The 26,439-nt window shown below is 54.8% G+C and overlaps 2 protein-coding genes across 2 annotated transcripts in view; both read left to right on the top strand.

Annotated features, from left to right (window-relative positions):
* The window catches only part of LOC139597947 (protocadherin gamma-A12-like), a 155,210-nt gene that overhangs the window by 61,839 nt on the left and 66,932 nt on the right, over window positions 1-26,439 (top strand). The window lies entirely within an intron of this gene.
* Window positions 1,415-14,335, top strand: LOC139597939 (uncharacterized). Its single transcript, XM_071443764.1, has 4 exons — window positions 1,415-4,139; window positions 5,742-5,841; window positions 5,927-8,634; window positions 14,054-14,335. Exons 1-4 carry the CDS (start codon window positions 1,650-1,652, stop codon window positions 14,333-14,335), a joined length of 5,580 nt encoding a protein of 1,859 aa, XP_071299865.1. The 5' UTR covers window positions 1,415-1,649.

Below are 26,439 nucleotides of genomic sequence, written 5' to 3'. Positions count from 1 at the left end.
GCATGGCCAAGGGGATTGAGGCACCTTCAGGCAATTTGCAGCTGACACAATTGGAGTTGATTCAGTGCAGGGCAGAGATGGCAGCCAGGGATGGGCTGGAGAAGTGGCCCCGTGCGGCCATCATGGAATGGATGAAAGTGCAAGGTCCTGCAGCTGGGGTGGAGCAATCCCCAGTTGAAAGAGAGAGTGGGGGATAGGGAAGAGCTTTGCAGAGAAGTGCTTTGGGGTATTGGTGGGTGATTAGGTGGGACATGAGCTGCCCATGGGCACCTGCTGCTGGAATTGTGTCCTGCACTGCATGACAAGCTCTCTGCCTGGCAGGTCGAGGGTGGTCCCTCCTCCCCTCTGAACTCTTTATATGAGAGCATGGACTGCATGGGGATCTTGGGCCAATATCCCACTGGACATGCCAGAGTTCCCAGAAGGATCATGGAAGTGGTCTGAGGGTTGGAACATTTCTGTTATGATGAAGGACTGCAGTAGTTTGTGTCTTCAAACATAGAGAAATCATAGGTCTGTGTAGACCTTTCAACATTTGTTTTTGCTGTGTCAGTTTATGAATAAGTTAATAGGAATTATGGACAGAGCTCTGTTTACCTGGGCCAGCTGTTGTACAATTGCCAACAAGTGTTTTTAACTAAGAGAAGGGAGGATTTGATTAGGAGAAAGCTTTTCACTGTGGGTTGTGATAAAAGAGAAGGCATTAACCGAAGAAGTTTTGGACGTGCCTCCAACATTCAAGTCTAGCAGAAAGTGTTACTTTTCATGTCGGTTGTGTGGATTAATTGGCCTTTAGAGAAAGTTTAACTTGGGAACTGAAAATATTGTTTGACTCTTTGAAGGACTCAGCGTTGCTTTGTGCTTTCAGTTGTCAGGCACACAGATATGCAGATATAAATGAAGTAACTTTAATGAGTCAGAAGGAAAGGAGTAAATGTAATTCTGCTATGTTGGGATAGGGTTTGCTGACATTGCTTTAGGCTGATCTTTATCTCCAAATAATTAATCTCAATAAATGAAGAATATAATGAATAACAATTCATGTGACAAAGTGAGAAAAAGCTCTTGAAGTCTTCCCTATATTATCCTTTATTGCTGCTGTAGATGGGCTGTCTTTTTATTAAGAGCAGCTGAATTCCATTCTTTACTGCCCTGCAATGAATATTTGCTTCTGAGTGTTCAATGTGACTGAAAAGAATGGCCTGAAAGCACCGGCCAGCACATGTCAGATAGAAAGGGCTTGGAGTGGAATTAAGGCAGAGCTGCAGCTGTGGGTGTTTGCAGTCGGGGAGAGCCCCCGGGGCCGGTGCAGGCGCTGAGCCCCGGCCAAAGCCGGGCCCCGTTGAGCGCGGGCATGCGGCGGCTGCAGTGTCGCGGCGGCGCCTCCGGGTGTCGCTGTTGTCCGGCGCCGAGCGGCGCTGGAGCCGCCGCCGCCGCAGCGTCCTGCCCCCGCAGGCTGCTCGCTCGGCCGGCGCCGGCCACAGCGGCAGCGGCACCGCCAGCAGCAGCAGCGGCGGCGAGAGGCGGCGAGAGGCGGCGCGGCGAGCTGGGTGTGTTTGAGCGGTGTCTGTTTTGGGCGGCGAGAGCGGCTGGAAGGGAGGCAGGGCAGCGGCAGTCGGCAGGAGCGCGGCGAGCGCAGTGGGCAGAGAATGGCGGTGAGGCAGAGGCGGCAGAGGCGCGGGCCGGGCGGCGGGCGAGCGCTGCTGGCCGCGCTGCTGCTGCTGTGCGTGTGGTGCCGGGCGGCGGGCGAGCGGCTCCGCTACGCCATCCCCGAGGAGCTGGGCAGAGGCTCGCTCGTGGGGCCGCTGGCGCGGGACCTGGGGCTCAGCGCGGACGAGCTGCCGGCGCGCAGGCTGCAGGTGGCGTCTGCCGGCAAGAAGCAGCTGAAATACTTCACTGTGAATGAGCAGAACGGGAACCTGTACGTGAACGAGAGGCTGGACCGGGAGGAGATGTGCGGCGAGTCGGCGACCTGCTCCGTCAGCTTCGAGGTGCTGGTGCACAACCCGCTGAACGTTTTCCGCGTCGAGGTGTCCATCGAGGACGTGAACGACAACTCCCCGACCTTCAGCAATGCTGCTCTGGAACTTGATATAGGGGAATGGAGTATTCCCGGTTCTCGTTTTCCCCTGGAGATGGCCCAGGATGCTGACTCCGGAAGTAACTCGTTGCTGACTTACGAGCTTACCAGCAACCCATCTTTCTCTCTGGTCGTGAAGGAGAGTCCTGACGGAAGCAAGCAGCCGGAATTGGTGCTGGAGAGAACGTTGGACAGGGAGAAGGAAAGCTCTTATGAGCTGGTGCTAGCGGCGGTGGATGCTGGGGATCCAGTTAGATCCGGAACTATCAGGATTCGGATCAATGTGACTGACGCCAACGACAATCCACCCGTGTTCGCGCAGGACCAGTACCGTGCGAGATTGCGCGAAGACGCAGCACCGGGGTCGAGAGTGTTAAACGTCTCTGCCTCCGACGCCGATACCGGCAACAATGCTCGAATCACTTACGGCTTTGGGAAAATGCCTGCCAAGGTACTTCAGAAGTTCATGATGGACGCGGAGAGGGGAATGATCACGCTGAAAGACGCTTTGGACTTCGAGGATACGAGAGGCTACACATTACTGGTGGAGGCGAGGGACGGTGGAGGTCTGGTGTCACAGTGCAAGGTGGTGGTGGAGGTGCTGGACGTGAACGACAACCCCCCTGAGATCACCATTCTGTCCCTCTCGAGCCCGGTGCCAGAGGACACGCCGGCGGGCACCGTGGTGGCCGTGCTGAACGTGAACGACCCGGACTCCGGCGAGAACGGTGAGGTGTCGTGCTCGCTGTCGGGAGAGGCGCCGCTGTCGATCGTGGCGTCGCCGGGCGGCTCGTACAAGGTGGTGACATCGGGCGCGCTGGACCGCGAGCAGGCGTCGGAGCAGCGCGTGACGGTGGTAGCCCGGGACCGGGGCAGGCCGGCGCTGCGGAGCAGCAGGGAGCTGGTGCTGGAGGTGTCGGACGTGAACGACAACGCGCCGGTGTTCGAGGAGGCGGCGTACAGCGCGTACGTGGCGGAGAACAACGCGGCGGGCGCGCTGGTGCTGCGCGTGCAGGCGCGGGACGCGGACGCGGGCGCCAACGGGCGCGTGAGCTACTGGCTGGCGGGCGGCAGCGCGGGCGCGGCGGGCGCGGCGCCGCTGGTGTCGGTGGAGGCGCGGAGCGGCGCGCTGTACGCGCAGCGCTCCTTGGACTACGAGCAGTGCCGCGAGTTCACGGTGGCCGTGCGGGCGCAGGACGGCGGCTCGCCGGCGCGCAGCTCCACGGCCACGGTGCGCGTCTTCGTGCTGGACCGCAACGACAACGCGCCCAGGGTGCTCTGGCCCGCGGCGGCGGCGGCGGCGGCGGGAGAGGGTCCGGGAGGGGCGGCGGCGGCGGCGCCTTTCGAGGTGGTTCCGCGCTCGGCCGAGGCCGGCTACCTGGTGGCCAAGGTGGTGGCGGTGGACGCGGACGCGGGGCGCAACGCGTGGCTGTCCTACGAGCTGGTGCAGGCGTCGGAGCCGGCGCTGTTCCGCGTGGGGCTGCACAGCGGCGAGGTGCGCACGGCGCGCGCCGTGGGCGAGCGGGACGCGGCCAAGCAGCGGCTGGTGGCCGTGGTGAAGGACCACGGGCAGCCGGCGCTGTCGGCCACGGCCACGCTGCACGTGGTGCTGGCCGAGAGCTTGCAGGAGGCGCTGCCGGAGCTGAGCGAGCGGCCGGCGGGCGCCGAGGCGGCGGCGGCGGCGGCGGCCGAGCTGCAGTTCTACCTGGTGCTGGCGCTGGCGCTGCTCTCGGCGCTCTTGGTGCTGAGCGTGGCGCTGGCCGTGCTGGCGCGGCTGCGCCGGGCCGGGCCGCCCGCCGTGCTGCGCTGCCTGGGCGCGCAGCGCTTCTCGCTGGCCGGCGCCGCCTTCCCGGCCGACTTCTGCGAGGGCACCTTGCCCTACTCCTACAACCTGTGCGTGCCGCCGCCCGCCCGCGCCCTGCCCGAGGCCGCTTGGCCGCCGCCGCCGGTGCCCATCCTGTCGGCGGAGGAGCTTCTGGGCGGCGATTCCTGCGACAAGCCGAGCCCGAGCAGTACCGCCGTGACGGGAGAACCACTGACCGAACCCGATGCACCACAGGTCTGTAATGTCGGGCGCTCGTTCTGTTATTGAGAGTTTCCTATCATGGTCCTTTCCCCCCTCTTTTTCTCGGCATGGTGTCCATGACAAGTCCCCTTTTGTGTCTCCATGTAGCTGCAGAAAGTCTTCATCTTTTCTTGGTATCTGCTTCTGTTTCGGATGAGATGCTTTGACTGTAATTCTCTTGTTAACTTGGAGTAGTGGTCACTTGTTTTCCGGGGTTATTTTTTTGTGGGAGGCACACACTTATCTCCATGAATTTAGGAAATTATTTAACAAACTGAATTAAGGAAAGGGCTATGCCCCTTCCATGGAGAGCAGGACGCTAGCAGTAGCACCTGGCTCTTCCTTGGGAAGAGAGTCAAGTTCAATAGAAGAGGTTTTGTCTTCAAAACTCCTGCTCTATAAATTAAAATGCGTTTCCATTGCTGATTCTGTGTGATGTAGTTGCACAGGAAAAAAATCACTGACAATGATGTTGTAGCTTTTTTTCGTTCCTTTTTTGATTCAGAAAGTGCATTTGAGATTTGTTTATAGCTTTAGAGAAATTCGTTTATTAATGGTTTTGAGGGGGGTTGCCTGTTGGACTCAAAGGAAACGTTTCTGGAATGTTGTGTTCTGCATTCTGAGTGAAAGAAAAGAATGTCGCTCCTTTTAGGGGGTAATGCAGTAGTGGGCTTGGCTTCGTTTTTGCATCCTGACTGACAGTTCCTGTTTTTACTCTTCATTATATTTATTTCATCCAGAGGTCAAGGTGCAGAAAGGTTTGCTTCAGATGTTTTTCTTTTTCCTCTCGTCTTTACCCTAAGGGTTTGAGATTTATGGAGATGTTGATTTCTTGGACAACAGCGAGATTTTAAAATTCGGACTATTCACATGGATAGACATCTGAGATAGGAATATATGACAGTATCAAGGAGATTAGCCAAAGGACAGTTCGGGCACGTTAATCAAACTCATTTGTACATTTTTCATGGCTAATCAGAGTTTCGAGTGGGAAACTGTACTTTTTTTTCTACTATTCTACAATTCTTTTCATTGAGTTGTTGTACCAACCTGATCAAGAAAGTATTCCTGTGATACTTTCTTAATACACTTCAATGCTTTACAAGTTGATTCCTGATAAATTCTTTTCCTTGTGGCTTTAGAATTACTTGGTGAAGGTGTAAATGTGTAAAAAGTAAGGAAATACTAAATTTAACTGAGAATAGCGAGATTCAAACATTCGACTCTTGGTCCCTTCAAGTTTCCCTTTGAGACTGTTGGCTGCATCTTTATTTCTATCTGTAATAATCATATAAAAGTTAGCTCACTGAATTCAAGAAGCATGCAATTGTTCTCATCCCGCTTGTGTTCATGAGCCTGATAGCTCAGGTTATCGGCGTGTGTGGGTGTGTATCTAATGTTTTCAATCTCGGACCCGGTTGCTGAAGAGGTTTTTGAACGAACAGAGTGAGACTGATGGTAATGTAGAGCTTGACATGTGAAAAACATGCTTTAATTTACATATATTGCCTTTAGTAAGTTATTAGTACCTCCTGCGGTAGAAGCACCACCCCCACGGAATACGTCTACATTCATCCCGACGGTGATCCCGTGAAGGATCAAAGCCGAGGTCGGCTGGAGAAAAGGCGGTGCAAGAGGTCACCGCTGCACGAGAAAATTGTCTCGGTGGCAAATATCGGGTCCTCCCGAGCTGTCCGTGGGAAGGCAGAAGCGCAGCGCTGGGCAGCGCTCGGTGCCTGCAGTGCCGGGAGGAGGCTGCGGGCGCCGCTGTTGACCGAGAGGAGCGAGAGGAAGCTCGGAGCGCTACCGGCAGCCCCGCCCGCTGCGGACCCGCTCGATCGCAAGATCGCCGGATCCCTGGCCCGGCAGGCGGACGATCTACGATCGTCCCCGTGGTTCGGAACCGATCTGCAGCGAAGCGGAGGGAGTGCCGGAGGAAGAGCGGCTGGGAGTTAAGGGCCGGAGAAGGACAGATCGGAGAGGCCGATCGGCGGTGGGGAACTGCTCTCGGTGTTGCGGTTCCGCGGGCGAGATGTGCGCGGCGGGGAGGCGCTGGGGCCGGCGGCAGCGAGCTCTGCTCTGGGCCGTGCTGCTGGCGGCGTGGGAGGCGGCGTGGGGGCAGCTGCGCTACTCGGTGCCCGAGGAGATGCCCAAGGGCTCGTTCGTGGGCGACGTGGCCAAGGACCTGGGGCTGCAGCTGACGGCGCTCAGCGATCGCGGTGCCCGTATTATAGAAAGAGGTCGGACGCAGTATTTCGCTCTGCACGGGAAGACGGGACATTTAGTGACGGTGGAGAGGATCGACAGAGAGCAGCTGTGCGAGCGTGTGCAGCAATGCGTGCTGCGCTGTGAGCTGATAGTGGAGGGGGAAATGAAGTTTTATGAAATCGAAGTGGAAATCACGGACATTAACGACAACGCCCCCAGCTTCAAGGAAATTGAGCTGGAACAGAGCGTGAGCGAGACGACAGCCCCGGGGTCGCGGTTTCCCCTACCAGACGCTCATGACCCGGACTCGGGCCGGAATTCGCTGCAGAGCTACGAGCTGAGCGGTGACGAGCACTTCTCGCTGGCCGTGCAGGCGGGCCCCGGCGGCGATCAGCGTCCCGAGCTGGTGCTGGCCAAGGCGCTGGACCGGGAGGAGGCGGCGTTTCACGAGCTGGTGCTGAGGGCGAGCGACGGCGGCGATCCGGCACGGACGGGCACGGCTCGGATCCGCGTGACCGTGGTGGATGTGAACGACAACGCGCCCGTGTTCAGCCAGGCGGAGTACACGGTGCGTGTGCCCGAGGACGTGCCTGTGGGCTCTGTCCTCGCCACCGTCACGGCCACTGACGCTGACGAGGGGCTGTACGGACACGTTAAATACAGTTTTCATAGAATTTCAGAAAGGGCATCCAAACTTTTTCACCTGGAATCAAATACAGGAGAAATAATCCTTAAGGAGAACTTGGATTTCGAGGAAATCTCTACTTTTGAAATGGAGGTGCAGGCACGGGACGGGGGAGCACTATTCGATGCAGCCAAAGTCACAATCTCCGTGACAGACGTCAACGACAATGCCCCTGAGCTGACAATATCATCTGCATTGACTGAGATTTCGGAAGACGCCCCATCCGGGACAGTGGTAGCCCTGCTGCACGTGCAGGACCGGGACTCGGGGGCCAACGGCGAGGTGCGCTGCTCGATTGACAAGGATGTCCCGTTCCGGCTGCAGAGCTCTCACGGCAGCTACTACAGCGTGGTGACAGCGAGAGAGCTGGACCGGGAGCAGGTGTCGGAGTACAACGTGACGGTGCGAGCGGCCGACGGCGGGTCGCCGGCGCTGCAGAGCAGCGCGGTGCTGGCGCTGCGGGTGCTGGACGTGAACGACAACGCGCCGGTGTTCTTGGAGGAGCGCTACAGCGCGCGGCTGGCGGAGAACAACGCGGCGGGCGCGCTGGTGCTGACGGTGCGCGCCACGGACGCGGACTGGGGGCAGAACGCGCGCGTGCGCTACCGGCTGGCGGAGGGGCGGGTGCGGGGCGCGCCGCTGTCGTCGTACGTGTCGGTGCAGGCGGAGACGGGCGCGCTGTACGCGCTGCGCTCCTTGGACTACGAGCAGCTGCGCGAGCTGCAGCTGTGCGTGCGGGCGGAGGACGGCGGCGCGCCGGCGCTGAGCAGCAACGTGTCGGTGCGGCTGCTGATCGTGGACGAGAACGACAACGCGCCGCAGGTGCTGTACCCGGCGCCGGCCGCAGCGGCGGGCTCGGGCGCTGCTGCGGCGTGGTCGGGCGTGGAGCTGGCGCCGCGCTGGGCCGAGGCCGGCGCGCTGGTGGCCAAGGTGGTGGCGGTGGACGCGGACGCGGGGCAGAACGCGTGGCTGTCCTACGAGCTGGCCAAGGCCACGGAGCCGGGGCTGTTCCGCGTGGGGCTGCACAGCGGCGAGGTGCGCACGGCGCGCTCGCCGCTGGCCCGCGACGCGGCGCGCCACGTGCTGCTGGTGCTGGTGCGGGACCACGGGCGGCCGGCGCTGTCGGCCACGGCCACGCTGAGCGTGGTGCTGGCCGAGAGCGTGGCCGAGCTGCTGGCCGAGCTGGGCAGCGCGGCCCACGAGGCGGCGGCGCCGGGCGAGCCGGCCGCCAGCCTGACGCGCTGGCTCGTGCTGGCCGTGGCCGCCGTCTCGTGCCTCTTCGTGGCCTTCCTGCTGCTGCTGCTGGCGCTGCGCCTGCGCCGCTGCCACCGCCAGCAGCTGCTGCCGCCGGACAGCGGCGCCTTGCGCGGCGTGCCCGTCTCGCACTTCGTGGGCATCGACGGCGTGCGCGCCTTCCTGCAGTCCTACTCGCACGACGTGTCGCTCACGGCCGACTCGCGCAAGAGCCACCTGCGCTTCTCGGCCGCCAGCTGCTGCGACACCCTCCCGGCCCGGCCGCCGCCCGACGAGCCCGCGCCGCTGCTCGGGGACGGGGACCCGGCCGGCGCCCTCCCCTCGGACTCCGCCCCTTCCTCGGTGAGTTTCTCTGTCCAAATTGTCTCCGCGACGCTTTCTTGTGATACAGCCCTGCCCTTTCCCCGCCGTGTTCTTTGGCTTGCCTAGGAAAGTTTGTCTAGAAGCATGGTAAAGTTTCCTTCGATGAAAGTTTGACGGCTGGGGTCCATTGGTGTCGGTATGTAAACATGGGTTGGGTCCTCAGCCTTCCAGTTCGTGAAGAAGGAAGAGGGAAAAGGCTGCTGCTGGCAGGCTCTTGCTTAGGTCGAATGTTTGGGTATTGATTACGTTCCAGGTATTGTTCTCCTATATCAGCTGTGCTGTGTAGAATCTGTGTTCTTGATAGCATTGGCTCTCCTGATGGGATGGATCTCATTACTAAGAAATTCAGCTTTTTGGGAGGTTCACGTGTCTTCCCAAGAGCATTGGGAAGACACGTGCATGAATATTTTGAATGTGTCTTGAACACAAAGCTGATGGATTTGTGTTGAACCTCTTTGCATGTTCTTCTCGGCCTTTCTTGTTCTCCATGATACATAATGAAGGTCAGCAGGAAGTATTTGTGTCATTCACGCTTTGGTCTTTTTTGGGAAGAGGGGATTGGACCATGCAACAAATGGTCTTTGGTGCTGTCTGTCTACCTGTTTTGAAGACGAAAGATCCTTTTGAAGTTTTGATTCTTTGAAAAACCTGTGTGTGGCTGCATGTGGAGCATGAAATTCAGGAGGAAATGGCAGAACTGCTTTGTTTTGTCTTGTTTTTCCAGGTAGGGCTATGTCAGATGGAGCTGGATGAGCTTTAGTTATAAAATATTTAGCATGGCAAGAGAATTGCCTGGATGGGAAGGAGAGATTCAAGGTGCAGTGGGAGATACAAGGTGGGCATAATTCCCTGTGAGCAGATATTCACTGTGTCAGTGTCTCTTGGAAGGCTGCTCTGAGAGACCTATGAAGTCTCTTCCCAGAACTGCAGTGAGCAGCAAATGTAGCTTGCACAGCACAGAGATGTACAGAGAGCTGTGTGCAATTGGTGCTGGGAAGAGGAATGGTCTGGGGAACTGGGCCTCCACTGTCCCATGTTTGTAAGGTATATGGGTGAAAGGACACCATGGATGGTGTGAAGGGTTGGAAATCTGAGTGCTGTGAGCTGTGTGTGAATGTCTGCTGAAAGACTCAAGGAAATGTTTTCCTCCATTCCCTTTCCAGTTCCTACTTCAGGGATGAAGCAATGTGAGGTTTTTCTTCCCCAAGTAATTGTCTAGAAGATCTGTATTCCAGCTGCCTGGAGAAGAATTCTGGAAGGATCTTGCTGAGTATTTCAGCGTCATCATAATGGTGTCACTTCACAGCTTAATTTTGTACTTTTGACAGATGGGGTATGGGAATTGCGAGCTGTGTATTCAGTGCTTATATACAACAACATCAATCGTCTACTTTGACTTATATAACCCAGAAGAGTGTTGGGAACTCTTCAGTTCTGCAGATGTCAACTTTCTGTCTCATTCTTCTGATCATCTGAAGATGGTTCTTTCATGTTTATAGGTGAAAAGAGAGAGACTTCCTTAGAGATGTTTCTTGAGAATATCTCAGTAATAAATGCTTTTTCTTGTCCCATGGCTAGGGTGAGATGTCGAATATTATCAGTAGTAAGGAGATACAGTTGAGGAACTTTCCTTTTGATGAAGCCTCTCTAAATTCTGAAGGTCTCTGCAATCCATGGGAGCTGTGACAGGTTTACGTGGGACTGTTGCTTTTGTGGTGTGTGAGGAGGTCCTGGTGGAGACATGGCAGGTGTTTTGTTGATCCCAAGGGCTATTGCTGGTCTTCTGGAAATTAGTCAGGAGGAGTCTTATGATTTCCACTTGTGTGGTTTGGACTGACGTGGCCTAGTTTAGGTTCCATATCCCTTTGCATCAAGAGTGGTAGTCACACATGCTTTGAGGAGTTCATGTGCTGAAGAATGGTGATGTTGCCTTTGAGGTGATACTTGGATGTGTGGGTCTTTGGCAGAGCTGGAAATAATTTGTGGCCTGTATGACATTTCCCACTTGTTGAAGTAATATGGAGGAGCAGAATAATGTTAGTTGTGATGTTTGTGCTCTGAGAAGCTGTGCACACAACTTTTCTTCTAATGATGTCTGTATGGAAAATTTGCTGTCATGTTATGTTTTGGCAGAGAGAAGAAGTCTGTGTGTGCAGAGACAGGGCTGGTGCTGGAGTTCAGTGTGATACAGTTCAAAATGAATGAATGAATTGTGTCCAGCTCTGTTTGTCCTGGTATTTAGATGATGCCCCCAGCTGTGGTTCCAAGCTTTTCCTTTCTCTTTGTGTCCAAGGCAATGACAGTGTGGGGCCTGTGGAGTGAATCCTGTGTGAGGCCTCTGTGTATTGGTTCCAGTTCAGTTTCCTGGGTTGTGTATATCCTGCAGTTGAGCCAATCTGCAATGTGAGGCCATGATTGATACTCTTCTGGTGTTTCCCATTCCTAACTGGGTTGATTAAGGTTTCTTTGGATAATTGGGTTGGGTTGTTTTTTTGTTGGTGTGCTTGTATTTGTGTCAAGGAGTAAAGTTGATCCTCATTTTGCCTGGAAATCCTGCAAACTCCAAAATATAATTATCCAGTGGGGAGAGTGTCTCTCATCCATCCCTTGAAGCTGTACTTGTAATCATCTTATCCTAGACACACAGAATCATAGAAAGGTTTGTGTTGCAAAGCACCTTAAGGATCCTCTTGTTCCAGGTCCTGTGTCATGGGCAGGGACATCTTCCACCAGAGCAGGTGGCTCAGAGCCCCAGCCAGCCTACCTTGAATATGTCATTCAAGAAATACAACTTCATGAATGGATGTTTCCCCAAGGTGTTGCTTTCTCTGGGGCCAACGTGGAACCAAAATTTTGGTTTGCATTGATGGTGAAACTGAAGGCTGTGAATGCAGAGTGAGGAGGGTGAGAGCTCAGTTCTGTGCCAGGCAAATGGGGGACTCAGTGTGGGTTTGGCAGAGAAATGGTTTGATTTCATGCTTGGTGCCAAAGGCAGTGCCCTTGCTATTCTGATCCTGGTGTCTCTGTCATGAAAGATAATTACAGTCTTCTAACAATAACATTTTGCACAGTAACTGTTCATGTAGAACCATGATTGTTGGCTGGAAGAGGCAATTAATCCTGTGTAAAACCTCCATCATCTCTATCTCTAGGCCACATTGTGATATAGAGTTTCTTCAGAATTATAATTACACTTTCATTCATGCCTTTGTTTCCAGGAAGGTTGCAGCTCATTTCCCCAGTTCTGGTCATTACTTTGAAATATGAAACAGTGACTGATGTTTTTCAGGATGTCCTTTTTTCAGCCACTTAGAACTAAAGAGTGTGTGTGGGGAATAGGAAGCAGAAGCAATAAGAGAATCTGTTGTGATTTGTAGAAGATTTACCTTGAGAAAGAGGCCAATGAGAAGTTGTTTAAAATGGTGGTTTCCTACCTGTGCCAGGTGAGCAGGCCATGCAATAGAAAGAGTTGCTGAGGAGAGGACTCATTGTTCAAATGAACCCCCCTATCCTGCTGTGCTGTGTGAGTCTTGAGAGCCACACTTGCCCCTTGAGACCTCAGTAACTTCCAGGTGCTCTCAGGTGTGAATTTTAAAGCCTGCAAACAAGGCCTGGAAGACTTCACAGTGAGCATCAATGACTACTTGTTATTCAATAGTGCTTCCTATCCTTATCTGATTCATGTTTTGGGGTTTTCTGCAGGTCTTCTTGTTGCTGTTGTTGTTGTTTTTTGTAGAGTTTTTTTTTTGTTTCATTTTGTTTTCCCTTGATTTACTCCGTGTGTGGCTAGACTTTCTATTATCAACAATCCATCTGTTTTGAGCAATGTATGGTGTGTTAATGTCCCCTGCTCTTGTTGCAGTTGGAGTGGAAGGCAGGAGATATGAGAGTGACTTTGTGTTCTGTTCCTGTTGGGAGAAATAGATGTAAATATGACTTTAGTAGACTTTGCCTCTCTGTGGAACAGAGCATGTGATAAAGATGGGCAGGAGATTCTCCCTAAGCCAATGGTGTGATGAGCCATTCTCAGCTGGATGACTGCTGATCTTTTAGTATGATTATCATTTATGTGCTCTAGAATCCTTCAGTTCCTTATCATAATGGTGGTGAGCAGACAATTGTAGCTCCCTTCTGGGTGTGGCTGCAGTGCATTATCATCTCATGAGAGATTTGAGCAGTGAGGAGATGGCCACAAGCAAAACCCCACAGTGGCCTGGTGTGGATCTCCAGGGATGGGCTGGAGAAGTGGCCCCGTGCAGCCATCATGGAATGGATCAAAGTGCAAGGTCCTGCAGCTGGGATGGAGCAATCCCCAGTTGAAACAGAGAGTGGGGGATAGGGAAGAGCTTTGCAGAGAAGTGCTTTGAGTTATTGGTGGGTGATGAGGTGGGACATGAGCTGCCCATGGGCACCTGCTGCTGGAATTGTGTCCTGCACTGCATGACAAGCTCTCTGCCTGGCAGGTCGAGCGAGGTCCTTCACTCCCTCTGAACTCTTTTTGTGAGAGCATGGACTGCATGCAGATCTTGGGCCAATATCTCACTGGACATGCCAGAGTTCCCAGAAGGATGATGGAGGTGGCCTGAGAGTTGGAACATTTCTTTTATGATGAAGAACTGAAGTAGCTTGTGTCTTCAAACAGAGATAAATTATATGTCAGTGTTGACTTTTGAATTTTTTTATAAACCGTTGTTAGGAAAGATGGGGCAAGCGCTTTTTATGAGGTCTAGGGTTCATTGTACACCATGTTGTTGTTTTCCACTAAAAGAAAGGTGTTTTTGATTAGGAGAAAGCTTTTCAGTGTGAGTTGTGTCAAAAAGGAAGATATTGCCCCGAGAAATTTTGGATGTGCCTCCAACATCCAAGTCTATCAGGAAGTGTTCCTGCTGGTGTCTGAGCTGTGGATTATATGGCCTTTAGAGAAAAGTATAACTTGGAAACTGAAAATATTGATTGCTTGCCTATCAAGGGGGCTCAGAGTTGCTTTACACTTTCTATTGTCAGGCACTCAGATGTTGAGATGCAGATGAAGCAAGTTTTATGAATCAGAAAGAAAAGAGTAAATGTTATTTTGCTACCTTGTCATAGGGGATGCTTATTTTGCTTTAGGGGGATCTATATCTCCAACTAATTGATCCCAGATAATAAAAGAACAATTCAAGACAAGTTTGAAAAAGCTCTGGAAGTCTCCCTATATTTTAGGTTATTGCTGGTATAAATGAAACGTGATTTTAGTAAGAAAAGCTGAATTCCATTCTTTACTGCCCTGCAATAATTATTTCTTTCTGACTGTAGAATGTGACTGAAAAGAATGCCCTGAAAGCACCGGCCAGCACATATCAGATAGAAAGGCCTTGGAGTGGAATTAAGCCAGAGCTGCTGCTGTGGGTGTTTGCAGTCGGGGAGAGCCCCCGGGGCCGGTGCAGGCGCTGAGCCCCGGCCAAAGCCGGGCCCCGTTGAGCGCGGGCATGCGGCGGCTGCAGTGTCGCGGCGGCGCCTCCGGGTGTCGCTGTTGTCCGGCGCCGAGCGGCGCTGGAGCCGCCGCCGCCGCCGCAGCGTCCTGCCCCCGCAGGCTGCTCGCTCGGCCGGCGCCGGCCACAGCGGCAGCGGCACCGCCAGCAGCAGCAGCAGCAGCGGCGAGAGGCGGCGAGAGGCGGCGCGGCGAGCTGGGTGTGTTTGAGCGGTGTCTGTTTTGGGTGGCGAGAGCGGCTGGAAGGGAGGCAGGGCAGCGGCAGTCGGCAGGAGCGCGGCGAGCGCAGTGGGCAGAGAATGGCGGTGAGGCAGAGGCGGCAGAGGCGCGGGCCGGGCGGCGGGCGAGCGCTGCTGGCCGCGCTGCTGCTGCTGCTGCTGTGCGTGTGGTGCCGGGCGGCGGGCGAGCGGCTCCGCTACGCCATCCCCGAGGAGCTGGGCAGAGGCTCGCTCGTGGGGCCGCTGGCGCGGGACCTGGGGCTCAGCGCGGACGAGCTGCCGGCGCGCGAGCTGCGGCTGAGCGAGGAGAAGCAATACTTCACTGTGAATGAGGAGAACGGGAACCTGTACGTGAACGAGAGGCTGGACCGGGAGGAGATGTGCGGCGAGTCGGCGACCTGCTCCGTCAGCTTCGAGGTGCTGGTGCACAACCCGCTGAACGTTTTCCACGTCGAGGTAGCGATCGAGGATGTTAATGACAATTCCCCGGCCTTCAGCAAGGCTGTTCTGGATGTCGAAATTGGTGAATGGACTCTTCCCGGTTCTCGGTTTCCTTTGGAGACGGCACGAGACGCTGATGTGGGAAGTAACTCCCAGATGACTTACCAGCTCAGCAGCAACCCGTCCTTCTCTCTAGCCTTAAAAGAGAGCCCCGACGGAAGTAATCAGCCAGAATTGGTGCTGGACAGAGCGCTGGACCGGGAGAAGGAGAGCTCTTTTGATCTCGTGTTGATGGCAGTCGATGGCGGGGACCCCGCGAGGTCTGGGACTGTCCAAGTTCTTATCAACGTGACAGACGCCAACGACAACCCGCCCGTATTTAGCAAAAGCCTCTACGAAGCGGGAGTGTCAGAGAATTTGCCAGCGGGGTCACTGGTACTTCAGGTACAGGCGACGGATGCAGACGCAGGCACCAACGGGCAGGTGTCCTACTCGTTTGGCAACGTCCCTGACGCTATCAGTGCATTGTTTGCTGTCGATAGGGAAACTGGGGAGGTCAGGACGGCGGGTGCCCTCGATTTCGAGGAGAAGAGTAAATACACATTCGGCCTGCAGGCGAGGGATGGTGGGGGTTTGGTATCACACTGCAAGGTGCAAATAGACGTCATAGACGAGAACGACAACGCACCCGAGATCACGATTCTGTCACTGTCGAGCCCAGTGCCTGAAGACTCGCCAGTCGGCACGGTGGTTTCCGTTCTGAACGTAAAGGACCCGGACTCGGGCGAGAACGGTGAGGTGTCGTGCTCGCTGTCGGGAGAGGCGCCGCTGTCGATCGTGGCGTCGCCGGGCGGCTCGTACAAGGTGGTGACATCGGGCGCGCTGGACCGCGAGCAGGCGTCGGAGCAGCGCGTGACGGTGGTGGCCCGGGACCGGGGCAGGCCGGCGCTGCGGAGCAGCAGGGAGCTGGTGCTGGAGGTGTCGGACGTGAACGACAACGCGCCGGTGTTCGAGGAGGCGGCGTACAGCGCGTACGTGGCGGAGAACAACGCGGCGGGCGCGCTGGTGCTGCGCGTGCAGGCGCGGGACGCGGACGCGGGCGCCAACGGGCGCGTGAGCTACTGGCTGGCGGGCGGCAGCGCGGGCGCGGCGGGCGCGGCGCCGCTGGTGTCGGTGGAGGCGCGGAGCGGCGCGCTGTACGCGCAGCGCTCCTTGGACTACGAGCAGTGCCGCGAGTTCACGGTGGCCGTGCGGGCGCAGGACGGCGGCTCGCCGGCGCGCAGCTCCACGGCCACGGTGCGCGTCTTCGTGCTGGACCGCAACGACAACGCGCCCAGGGTGCTCTGGCCCGCGGCGGCGGCGGCGGCGGCGGGAGAGGGTCCGGGAGGGGCGGCGGCGGCGGCGCCTTTCGAGGTGGTTCCGCGCTCGGCCGAGGCCGGCTACCTGGTGGCCAAGGTGGTGGCGGTGGACGCGGACGCGGGGCGCAACGCGTGGCTGTCGTACGAGCTGGTGCAGGCGTCGGAGCCGGCGCTGTTCCGCGTGGGGCTGCACAGCGGCGAGGTGCGCACGGCGCGCGCCGTGGGCGAGCGGGACGCGGCCAAGCAGCGGCTGGTGGCCGTGGTGAAGGACCACGGGCAGCCGGCGCTGTCGGCCACGGCCACGCTGCACGTGGTGCTGGCCGAGAGCTTGCAGGAGGCGCTGCCGGAGCTGAGCGAGCGGCCGGCGGGCGCCGAGGCGGCGGCGGCGGCGGCGGCCGAGCTGCAGTTCTACCTGGTGCTGGCGCTGGCGCTGCTCTCGGCGCTCTTGGTGCTGAGCGTGGCGCTGGCCGTGCTGGCGCGGCTGCGCCGGGCCGGGCCGCCCGCCGTGCTGCGCTGCCTGGGCGCGCAGCGCTTCTCGCTGGCCGGCGCCGCCTTCCCGGCCGACTTCTGCGAGGGCACCTTGCCCTACTCCTACAACCTGTGCGTGCCGCCGCCCGCCCGCGCCCTGCCCGAGGCCGCTTGGCCGCCGCCGCCGGTGCCCATCCTGTCGGCGGAGGAGCTTCTGGGCGGCGATTCCTGCGACAAGCCGAGCCCGAGCAGCACCGCCGTGACGGGAGAACCACTGGCCGAACCCGATGCACCGCAGGTCTGTAATGTCGGGCGCTGGTTCTGTTATTGAGACTTTCCTATCATGGTCCTTTCCCCCCTCTTTCTCTCGGCATGGTTTCCATGACAAGTCCCCTTTTGTGTCTCCATGTAGCTGCAGAAAGTCTTCATCTTTTCTTGGTATCTGCTTCTGTTTCGGATGAGATGCTTTGAGTATAATTCTCTTTTTAACTTGGAGTAGTGGTCACTTGTTTTCCGGGGTTATTTTTTTTGTGGGAGGCACACACTTATCTCCATGAATTTAGGAAATTATTTAACAAACTGAATTAAGGAAAGGGCTATGCCCCTTCCATGGAGAGCAGGACGCTAGCAGTAGCACCTGGCTCTTCCTTGGGAACAGAGTCAAGTTCAATGGAAGAGGTTTTGTCTTCAAAACTCCTGCTCTATAAATTAAAATGCGTTTCCATTGCTGATTCTGTGTGATGTAGTTGGACAGGAAAAAAATCACTGATAATGATGTTGTAGCTTTTTTCCCTTCCTGTGTTTATTCAGAAAGTGCATTTGAAACTTGTTTATAGCTTTAGACAAATTCGTTTATTAATGGTTTTGAGGGGGGTGTCCTATTGGACTCAAAGGAAACGTTTCTGGAATGTTGTGTTCTGCATTCTGAGTGAAAGAAAAGAATGTCGCTTCTTTTAGGGGGTAATGCAGTAGTGGGCTTGGGTTCATTTTTTCATCCTGACTGGCAGTTCCTTGTTTTACTCTTCATTATATTTATTTCATACAGAGGTGAAAGTGCAGAAAGGTTTGCTTCAGATGTTTTTCTTTTTCCTTTCGTCTTTACCCTAAGGGTTTGAGATTTATGGAGATGTCGGTTTTCTGGACAACAGCGAGATTTTAAAATTCTGACTCTTCACAAGGATAAGCATCTGAGATAGGAATGTGTGACAGTATCAAGGAGATTAGCTAAATGACAGTTCAGGCACTTGAATCCAACTCGTTTGTACATTTTTCACGGGTAATCAGAGTTTCGAGCGGGGAAACTGTACTTTTCCCCTACTGTTCTACAATTCTTTTCCTTGAATTGTTGTACCAACCTGATTAAGAAATTATTCCTCTGATAGTTTCTTAATACACTTCAATGCTTTACAAGTTGATTCCTGATAAATTCTTTTTCTTGTGGCTGTAGAATTACTTGATGAGGTGTATATGTGTAAAAAGTAAGGAAACAAGAAAATTAACTGAGGATAGCGAGATTGAAACATTTGAATCTTCGTCCCTTCAAGTTTCCCTTTCAGACTATTGGCTGCATCTTTATTTCTACCTCTAATAATCATATAAAAGTTAGCTTCCTGAATTCAAGAAGCATGCAATTGTTCTCATCCCGCTTGTGTTAATGAGCCTGACAGCTCCGGTTATCGGTGTGTGTGGGTGTGTATCTAATGTTTTCAATCTCGGACCCCGTTGCTGAAGAGGTTTTTGAACAAACAGGGTTGGACTGATGGTAATCTAGAGCTTGACATGTGAAAAACATGCTTTAATTTACATATATTGCCTTTAGTAAGTTATTAGTACCTCCTGCGGTAGAAACACCACCCCCACATTCATCCTGACCGTGATCCCCTGAAGGATCAAAGCCGAGGTCGGCTGGAGAAAAGGCGGTGCAGGAGGTCACCGCTGCACGAGAAAATTGTCTCGGTGGCAAATATCGGGTCCTCCCGAGCTGTCCGTGGGAAGGCAGAAGCGCAGCGCTGGGCAGCGCTCGGTGCCTGCAGTGCCGGGAGGAGGCTGCGGGCGCCGCTGTTGACCGAGAGGAGCGAGAGGAAGCTCGGAGCGCTACCGGCAGCCCCGCCCGCTGCGGATCGCCTCAGTGGGTTGTTCGCTCCGTGTCCGAACGTGCGGTCCCCGATCGTCCCCGCGGTGCTGGTCCATTGTGGAGCCAGGCGGAGGCAGCGTCAGCTGCGCACGGTGCAGGAGGTGCGAGCATTGAGTGGCAGCGGGATTGGATCGGCGGTGCTGCGGTGCCGGCGGTTCCGCGGGCGAGATGTGCGCGGCGGGGAGGCGCTGGGGCCGGCAGCAGCGAGCTCTGCTCTGGGCCGTGCTGCTGGCGGCGTGGGAGGCGGCGTGGGGGCAGCTGCGCTACTCGGTGCCCGAGGAGATGCCCAAGGGCTCGTTCGTGGGCGACGTGGCCAAGGACCTGGGGCTGCAGCTGGCAGAGATCAACGAGCCGGGCGTCCGCATTGTCTCCCAACGTACCGTGCAGTATTTCGCTCTGCATGGGAAGACGGGACATTTAGTGACAGCAGAGAGGATCGACAGAGAGCAGCTGTGCGAGAGTGTGCAGCAATGCGTGCTGCGCTGTGAACTGATAGTGGAGGGGGAAATGAAATTCTATGAAATAGAAGTGGAAATCACTGATATTAACGACAACGCGCCCAGCTTCAAGGAAACAGAGCTAGAACAGAGAATGAGCGAGACATCACCAGTGGGGTCGCGATTTCCCCTCTCCGAGGCTCACGATCCGGACTCTGGCCGGAATTCGCTGCAGAGCTACGAGCTGAGCGGTGACGAGCACTTCTCGCTGGCCGTGCAGGCGGGCCCCGGCGGCGATCAGCGTCCCGAGCTGGTGCTGGCCAAGGCGCTGGACCGGGAGGAGGCGGCGTTTCACGAGCTGGTGCTGAGGGCGAGCGACGGCGGCGATCCGGCACGGACGGGCACGGCTCAGATCCGCGTGACGGTGCTGGACGCGAACGACAACGCACCCGTGTTCAGCCAGGCGGAGTACACGGTGCGTGTGCCCGAGGACGTGCCCGTGGGTTCCACCCTCATCACTGTCACAGCCAAGGACAACGACGAGGGGGGTTTTGGTAACGTGAAATACTCGTTTAAGAAAGTAACCGAGAAAGCATCGAAGACATTCCATCTTGACTCTGAGACTGGAGCTGTCACGCTATCGCGGAGCCTGGACTTCGAGGAAGGTGACTCATATAAGCTTGAGGTGCAGGCACAGGATGACGGCGGCCTTTCGGACACTGCCGAAGTCACGATCACTGTCACAGACATAAACGACAACGTGCCGGTGATTTCTATGCGGTCAGCGCTAAGTGAGATTTCTGAGGACGCCCCTTCGGGAACGGTGGTCGCCCTGCTGCACGTACATGATAAAGACTCGGGGAAGAACGGCGAGGTGCGCTGCTCGCTTGACGGGGATCTCCCGTTCCGGCTGCAGAGCTCTCACGGCAGCTACTACAGCGTGGTGACAGCGAGAGAGCTGGACCGAGAGCAGGTGTCGGAGTACAACGTGACGGTGCGGGCGGCCGACGGCGGGTCGCCGGCGCTGCAGAGCAGCGCGGTGCTGGCGCTGCGGGTGCTGGACGTGAACGACAACGCGCCGGTGTTCTTGGAGGAGCGCTACAGCGCGCGGCTGGCGGAGAACAACGCGGCGGGCGCGCTGGTGCTGACGGTGCGCGCCACGGACGCGGACTGGGGGCAGAACGCGCGCGTGCGCTACCGGCTGGCGGAGGGGCGGGTGCGGGGCGCGCCGCTGTCGTCGTACGTGTCGGTGCAGGCGGAGACGGGCGCGCTGTACGCGCTGCGCTCCTTGGACTACGAGCAGCTGCGCGAGCTGCAGCTGTGCGTGCGGGCGGAGGACGGCGGCGCGCCGGCGCTGAGCAGCAACGTGTCGGTGCGGCTGCTGATCGTGGACGAGAACGACAACGCGCCGCAGGTGCTGTACCCGGCGCCGGCCGCAGCGGCGGGCTCGGGCGCTGCTGCGGCGTGGTCGGGCGTGGAGCTGGCGCCGCGCTGGGCCGAGGCCGGCGCGCTGGTGGCCAAGGTGGTGGCGGTGGACGCGGACGCGGGGCAGAACGCGTGGCTGTCCTACGAGCTGGCCAAGGCCACGGAGCCGGGGCTGTTCCGCGTGGGGCTGCACAGCGGCGAGGTGCGCACGGCGCGCTCGCCGCTGGCCCGCGACGCGGCGCGCCACGTGCTGCTGGTGCTGGTGCGGGACCACGGGCGGCCGGCGCTGTCGGCCACGGCCACGCTGAGCGTGGTGCTGGCCGAGAGCGTGGCCGAGCTGCTGGCCGAGCTGGGCAGCGCGGCCCACGAGGCGGCGGCGCCGGGCGAGCCGGCCGCCAGCCTGACGCGCTGGCTCGTGCTGGCCGTGGCCGCCGTCTCGTGCCTCTTCGTGGCCTTCCTGCTGCTGCTGCTGGCGCTGCGCCTGCGCCGCTGCCACCGCCAGCAGCTGCTGCCGCCGGACAGCGGCGCCTTGCGCGGCGTGCCCGTCTCGCACTTCGTGGGCATCGACGGCGTGCGCGCCTTCCTGCAGTCCTACTCGCACGACGTGTCGCTCACGGCCGACTCGCGCAAGAGCCACCTGCGCTTCTCGGCCGCCAGCTGCTGCGACACCCTCCCGGCCCGGCCGCCGCCCGACGAGCCCGCGCCGCTGCTCGGGGACGGGGACCCGGCCGGCGCCCTCCCCTCGGACTCCGCCCCTTCCTCGGTGAGTTTCTCTGTCCAAATTGTCTCCGCGACGCTTTCTTGTGATACAGCCCTGCCCTTTCCCCGCCGTGTTCTCTTGCTTGCCTAGGAGACTTTGTCCAACAGCATGGTAAGGTTTCCTTTGGTGAAGTTTTGAAGACTCGTGCCCATTGCTGTCACTATGTGAACATGGGGTGGGTCCTCAGCCTTCCAGTTCGTGAAGAAGGAAGGAGGGAGAAGGCTGCTGCTGGCAGGCTGTTTATTCGGTCGGAGGTTTGGGTATCGACCAGGTTCCAGGTATTGTTCCCCTCTCTCAGCTGTGCTGTGTAGAATCTGTGTTCCTGATAGTATTTGCTCTTCTGAAGGGATGGATCACGTTATTAAGAAATACAACATTTTAGCAGGCTCGTGTGTCTTCCCAAGAGCACGTGTGCTTGAATAGCTTGAATGTGTCTTGAACAAAATGCTGATGGCTTTGTGTGGAACCTCTCTGTATGTTGTTATCAGCCTTTATCGATCTCCATGATACATAGAGAAGGTCAGCCGGAAAAGTGTTTGTATCATCCATGCTTTGTTCTTTGTCCCCAAGAGAGGATTGGACCAGGCAACAAGAGGTCCTTGGTGATGCCTGTCTACCTGCTTTGAAGATGAAGAATCCTCTTGAAGTTGTGATTCTTTGAAAAGTCTGTGGGTGGCTGCATGTCGAGGAGGAAATGCAGGAGGAAATGACAGAACTGCTTTGGTTGTTTTCTTGTTTTTTAAGGTAGAGCTCTGTCAAATGGAGCTGGATGAGCCTTACCTATAAAATATTTAGCATGTCAAGAGAATTGTCTGGATGGGAAGGAGAGATTCAAGGTGCAGTGGGAGATACAAGGTGGGCATAATTCCCTGTGAGCAGATATTCACTGCCTCAGTGTCTCTTGGAAGACTGCTTGGCTTTTCCTTTGAGACCTGTGAAGTCTCTTCCCAGAACTGCAGTGAGCAGCAAATGTAGCTTGCACAGCACAGAGATGTACAGAGAGCTGTGTGCAATTGGTGCTGGGAAGAGGAATGGTCTGGGGAACTGGGCCTCCACTGTCCCATGTTTGTAAGGTATATGGGTGAAAGGACACCATGGATGGTGTGAAGGGTTGGGAATCTGAGTGCTGTGAGCTGTGTGTGAATGTCTGCTGAAAGACTCAAGGAAATGTTTTCCTCCATTTCCTGTCCATTTTCTATCTCTAGCATGAAGGAATGTGGAGTTCTTTGCAGCAAAGTAATTGTTTAGAAGATCTGTATTCCTGCTTCATGGAGAACCTTGACAGGTTCTTAATATGTATTTGTTTGTCATCATAATGGTGTCACTTCAAAGCTTAATTTTGTACTTTTGACAGATGGGGTATGGGAATTGCAAGCTGTGTATTTAGTGCCTATAAACAACATCATCAGTCATCTACTCTGAGTTATATAACCCAGAAAAATATTGTGAGCTCTTCATTTCTGCAGGTGTTAACATTCTGTTTCATTCTTCTGATGATCTGAAGATGGTTCTTTCATGGTTAGAGGTGAAAAGGGAGGGACTTCCTTGGAGATGTGTCTTGAAATTGTCTCTTTAATAAATGCTTTTTCTTGTGCCATGTCTGGGATGTGAAATCAAATATTATCCATGGTAAGGAGATACTGTCTGATCAACTTTCCTCTTGGTGGAGTCTCTCTAAATTCTGCATGTCTCTGCTAAGCATGGGAGGTGTGACGGGTTTATGTGGGAGTGTTGGGTGTGTGGTTTGTGAAGAGTTTTGTGGATCCCAAGGGCTATTGCTGGTCTTCTGAGAATGAGTCAGGAGGAGTCTTATGATTTTGAGTTGTGTGGTTTGGACTGAAATGACCCAGTTTGGGTTCCATATCCCTTTGCATCAAGAGTGGTAGTCACACGTGCTTTGAGGAGTCCATGTGCTGAAGAATGGTGATGTTGCCTTTGAGGTGATACTTGGGTGTGTGGGTCTTTGACAGAGCTGGAAATAATTTGTGGCCTGTATGACATTTCCCACTTGTTGAAGTAATATGGAGGAGCAGAATAATGTTAGTTGTGATGCTTGGGCTCTGAGAAGCTGTGCACATGAGTTTTCTTCTAATGATGTCTGTATGGAAAACTTGCTGTTATATTATTTTTGGCCGGCGAGAAGAAGTCTGTGTATGCAGAGACAGGGCTGGTGCTGGAGTTCAGTGTGATGCAGTTCAAAATGAATGAATGAATTGTGTCCAGCTCTGTTTGTCCTGGTATTTAGATGATGCCCCCAGGTGTGGTTCCAAGCTTTTCCTCTCTCTTTGTGTCCAAGGCAATGACAGTGTGGGGCCTGTGGAGTGACTCCTGTGTGAGGCCCCTGTGTATTGGTTCCAGTCCAGTTTCCTGGGTTGTGTATATACTGCAGTTGAGCCAATCTGCAATGTGAGGCCATGATTGATACTCTTGTGGTGTTTCCCATTCTTGGCTGGGTTGATTTCAGGGTTGGTTTGTTTGTTGTTTTGGGTTTTTTTGTTTTTTTTTTTTTTTTTGATGATTTGTTTGCTTTGGTTTGTGTTGGGCTGTTTGTTGATTTGCTTGTATTTTTATTAAGGGGTAAATTTGATTCTCATTGTGCCTGGAAATCCTGAAAACTCCACAACATATGATCCTCGAGTAGGGAGAGTATCTCTCATGCATCCCTTGAAGCTGTACATATAGTCAAAGAATCCTAGAAACAGAGAATCATAGAATGGTTTGTGTTGCAAAGGACCTTAAAGATCCTCTTGTTCCAGGTCCTCTGCCATGGGCAGGGACATCTTCCACCAGAGCAGGTGGCTCAGAGCCCCAGCCAGCCTGACCTTGAATATTTCATTCAAGAAATACAACTTCATGAATGGATGTTTCCCCAAGCTGTTGCTTTCTCTGTGGCCTACATGGAATTAAAATTGTGGTTTGTGTTGATGGTGAAAGTAAAGGCTGTGAATGCAGAGTGAGGAGGGTGAGAGCTCAGTTCCCTGCTGGGCAAATGGGGGAGTCAGTGTGGGTTTGGCAGAGAAATGGTTTGAGTTCATGCTTGGTGCCAAAGGCAGTGCCCTTGCTATTCTGATCCTGGTTTCTCTGTCATGAAAGATAATTACAGTCTTCTAACAATAACATTTTGCACAGTAACTGTTTATGTAGAACCATAATTGTTGGCTGGAAGAGGTAATTAATTCTGTGTAAAACCTCCATCATCTCTATCTCTAGGCCACATTGTGATATAGAGTTTCTTCAGAATTGTAATTACACTTCCACTCAGGCCTTTGTTTCCCTGAAGGCTGCAGCTCATTTCCCCAGTTCTGGTCATTACTTTGAAATATGAAACAGTGTCTGATGTTTTTCAGGATGTCCTTTTTTCAGCCACTTAGAACTAAAGAGTGTGTGTGGGGCATAGGAAGCAGAAGCAATAAGAGAATCTGTTGTGATTTGTAGAAGATTTACCTTGAGAAAGAGGCCAATGGGAAGTTGTTTAAAATGGTGGTTTCCTACCTGTGCCAGGTGAGCAGGCCATGCAATAGAAAGAGTTGCTGAGGAGAGGACTCATTCTTCAAATGAACCCCCCTATCCTCTTGTGCTGTGTGAGTCTTGAGAGCCACACTTGCCCCTTGAGACCTCAGTAACTTCCAGGTGCTCTCAGGTATGAATTTAAAGGCCTGCAAACAAGGCCTGGAAGACTTCACTGTGAGTATCTCTTTCTCTTTGTTTTCTTCTAATGCTTCCCTGCCTTATCTGATTCATGTTTACAGGTTTTCTGCTGGTTTTTTGCTTTGTTTTGTTTTCACTTGATTTACTCAGTATTGGGGTATACATACTATTATCAACAATCCGTCTTTGTTTCATAACATATCATGTGCCAATGTCCCCTGCTCTTGTTGCAGTGGGAGTGGAAGGCAGGTAATATGAGAGTGATTTTGTGTTCTGTTCCTGTTGGGAGAAATAGATGTAAATATGACTTTAGTAGACTTTGCCTCTCTGTGGAACAGAGCATGTGATAAAGGTGTGGAGGAGATTCCCCCTAGGCCAATGGTGTGATGAGCTATTCTGCTTTGGATGACTGCTGATCTTTTAGTATGATTGTTTATCATTTGTGTGCTCTAGAATCCTTCAGTTCCTTATCATAATGGTGGTGAGCAGACAATTGTAGCTCCCTTCAGGGTGTGGCTGCAGTGCATTATCATCTCATGAGAGATTTGAGCAGTGAGGAGATGGCCACAAGCAAAACCTCACAGTGGCCTGGCATGGAAGAAAAGGCAGAGAGGGGAGCTCTGTGTGTGAGGCTAGAGAAGAACTGGGTCATTGCCTTGCTGGTCACATGTCACAGATAACACCAGGCTGTGCCTGCTGGAGTGCAGTGGGATCTGAGTTGGTTCTGTAGAGCAAGGCAGACCCACAAAATGTCATTGCATCTGTCCATTTCCATGTGTTTCTGAGTCTTGCATTGCTTGTGGTCATGAGCTCAGCCTCAGGGTGTCTGATCTCATGTGGAAGGTCTCCTGTGTGCCAGCTGCCCCAGTGCAGGTGCAGTTGCCACACCCAGCTGTGATGTTTCCAGCTGCACAGAGGAAGGGTTTGACAAGCACTCCTGGTGTGCTCAGCCAGGAACCTTTTGTCTGTAGTGTAATCATGCAGGATCATCTGTGCTGCAGCTGTCCAAGGGCAGAGTGAGCAGGCAGCCCAGGCAAGGTTTCCATGGACAGAGCAGGGCCCAGTGGGAGAAGGTGTGCAGTGTCCCCCAGGCCATCCCCCAGAGGAACATGCTGGGCAATCAGCTGGAGGCTGTCAAATGGCTGAGGAACAGGCTGGAGAGTCACCTGCAGAGAGTTACAGGCAGTGGCTCCATGTCCAGGTGCAAAGCAGGGACTTGTGCTGTCCCTCAAGGGCCCTGACTGGGCCCAGTTCTGTTCAGCACCTGCATGGCCAATGGTATTGAGGCACCTTCAGGCAATTTGCAGCTGACACCAACTGGAGTTGATTCAGTGCAGGGCAGAGATGGCAGCCAGGGATGGGCTGGAGAAGTGGCCCCGTGCAGCCATCATGGAATGGATCAAAGTGCAAGGTCCTGCAGCTGGG

This window comes from Agelaius tricolor, unplaced genomic scaffold, assembly GCF_023055355.1.
Source record: "Agelaius tricolor isolate 1412-34295 unplaced genomic scaffold, bAgeTri1.0.p SCAF_18, whole genome shotgun sequence".
In the NCBI taxonomy this organism is placed as follows: domain Eukaryota; kingdom Metazoa; phylum Chordata; class Aves; order Passeriformes; family Icteridae; genus Agelaius; species Agelaius tricolor.
Note: the sequence above shows the minus strand (reverse complement) of the source record. Positions and strands in the feature narration are given on the sequence as shown.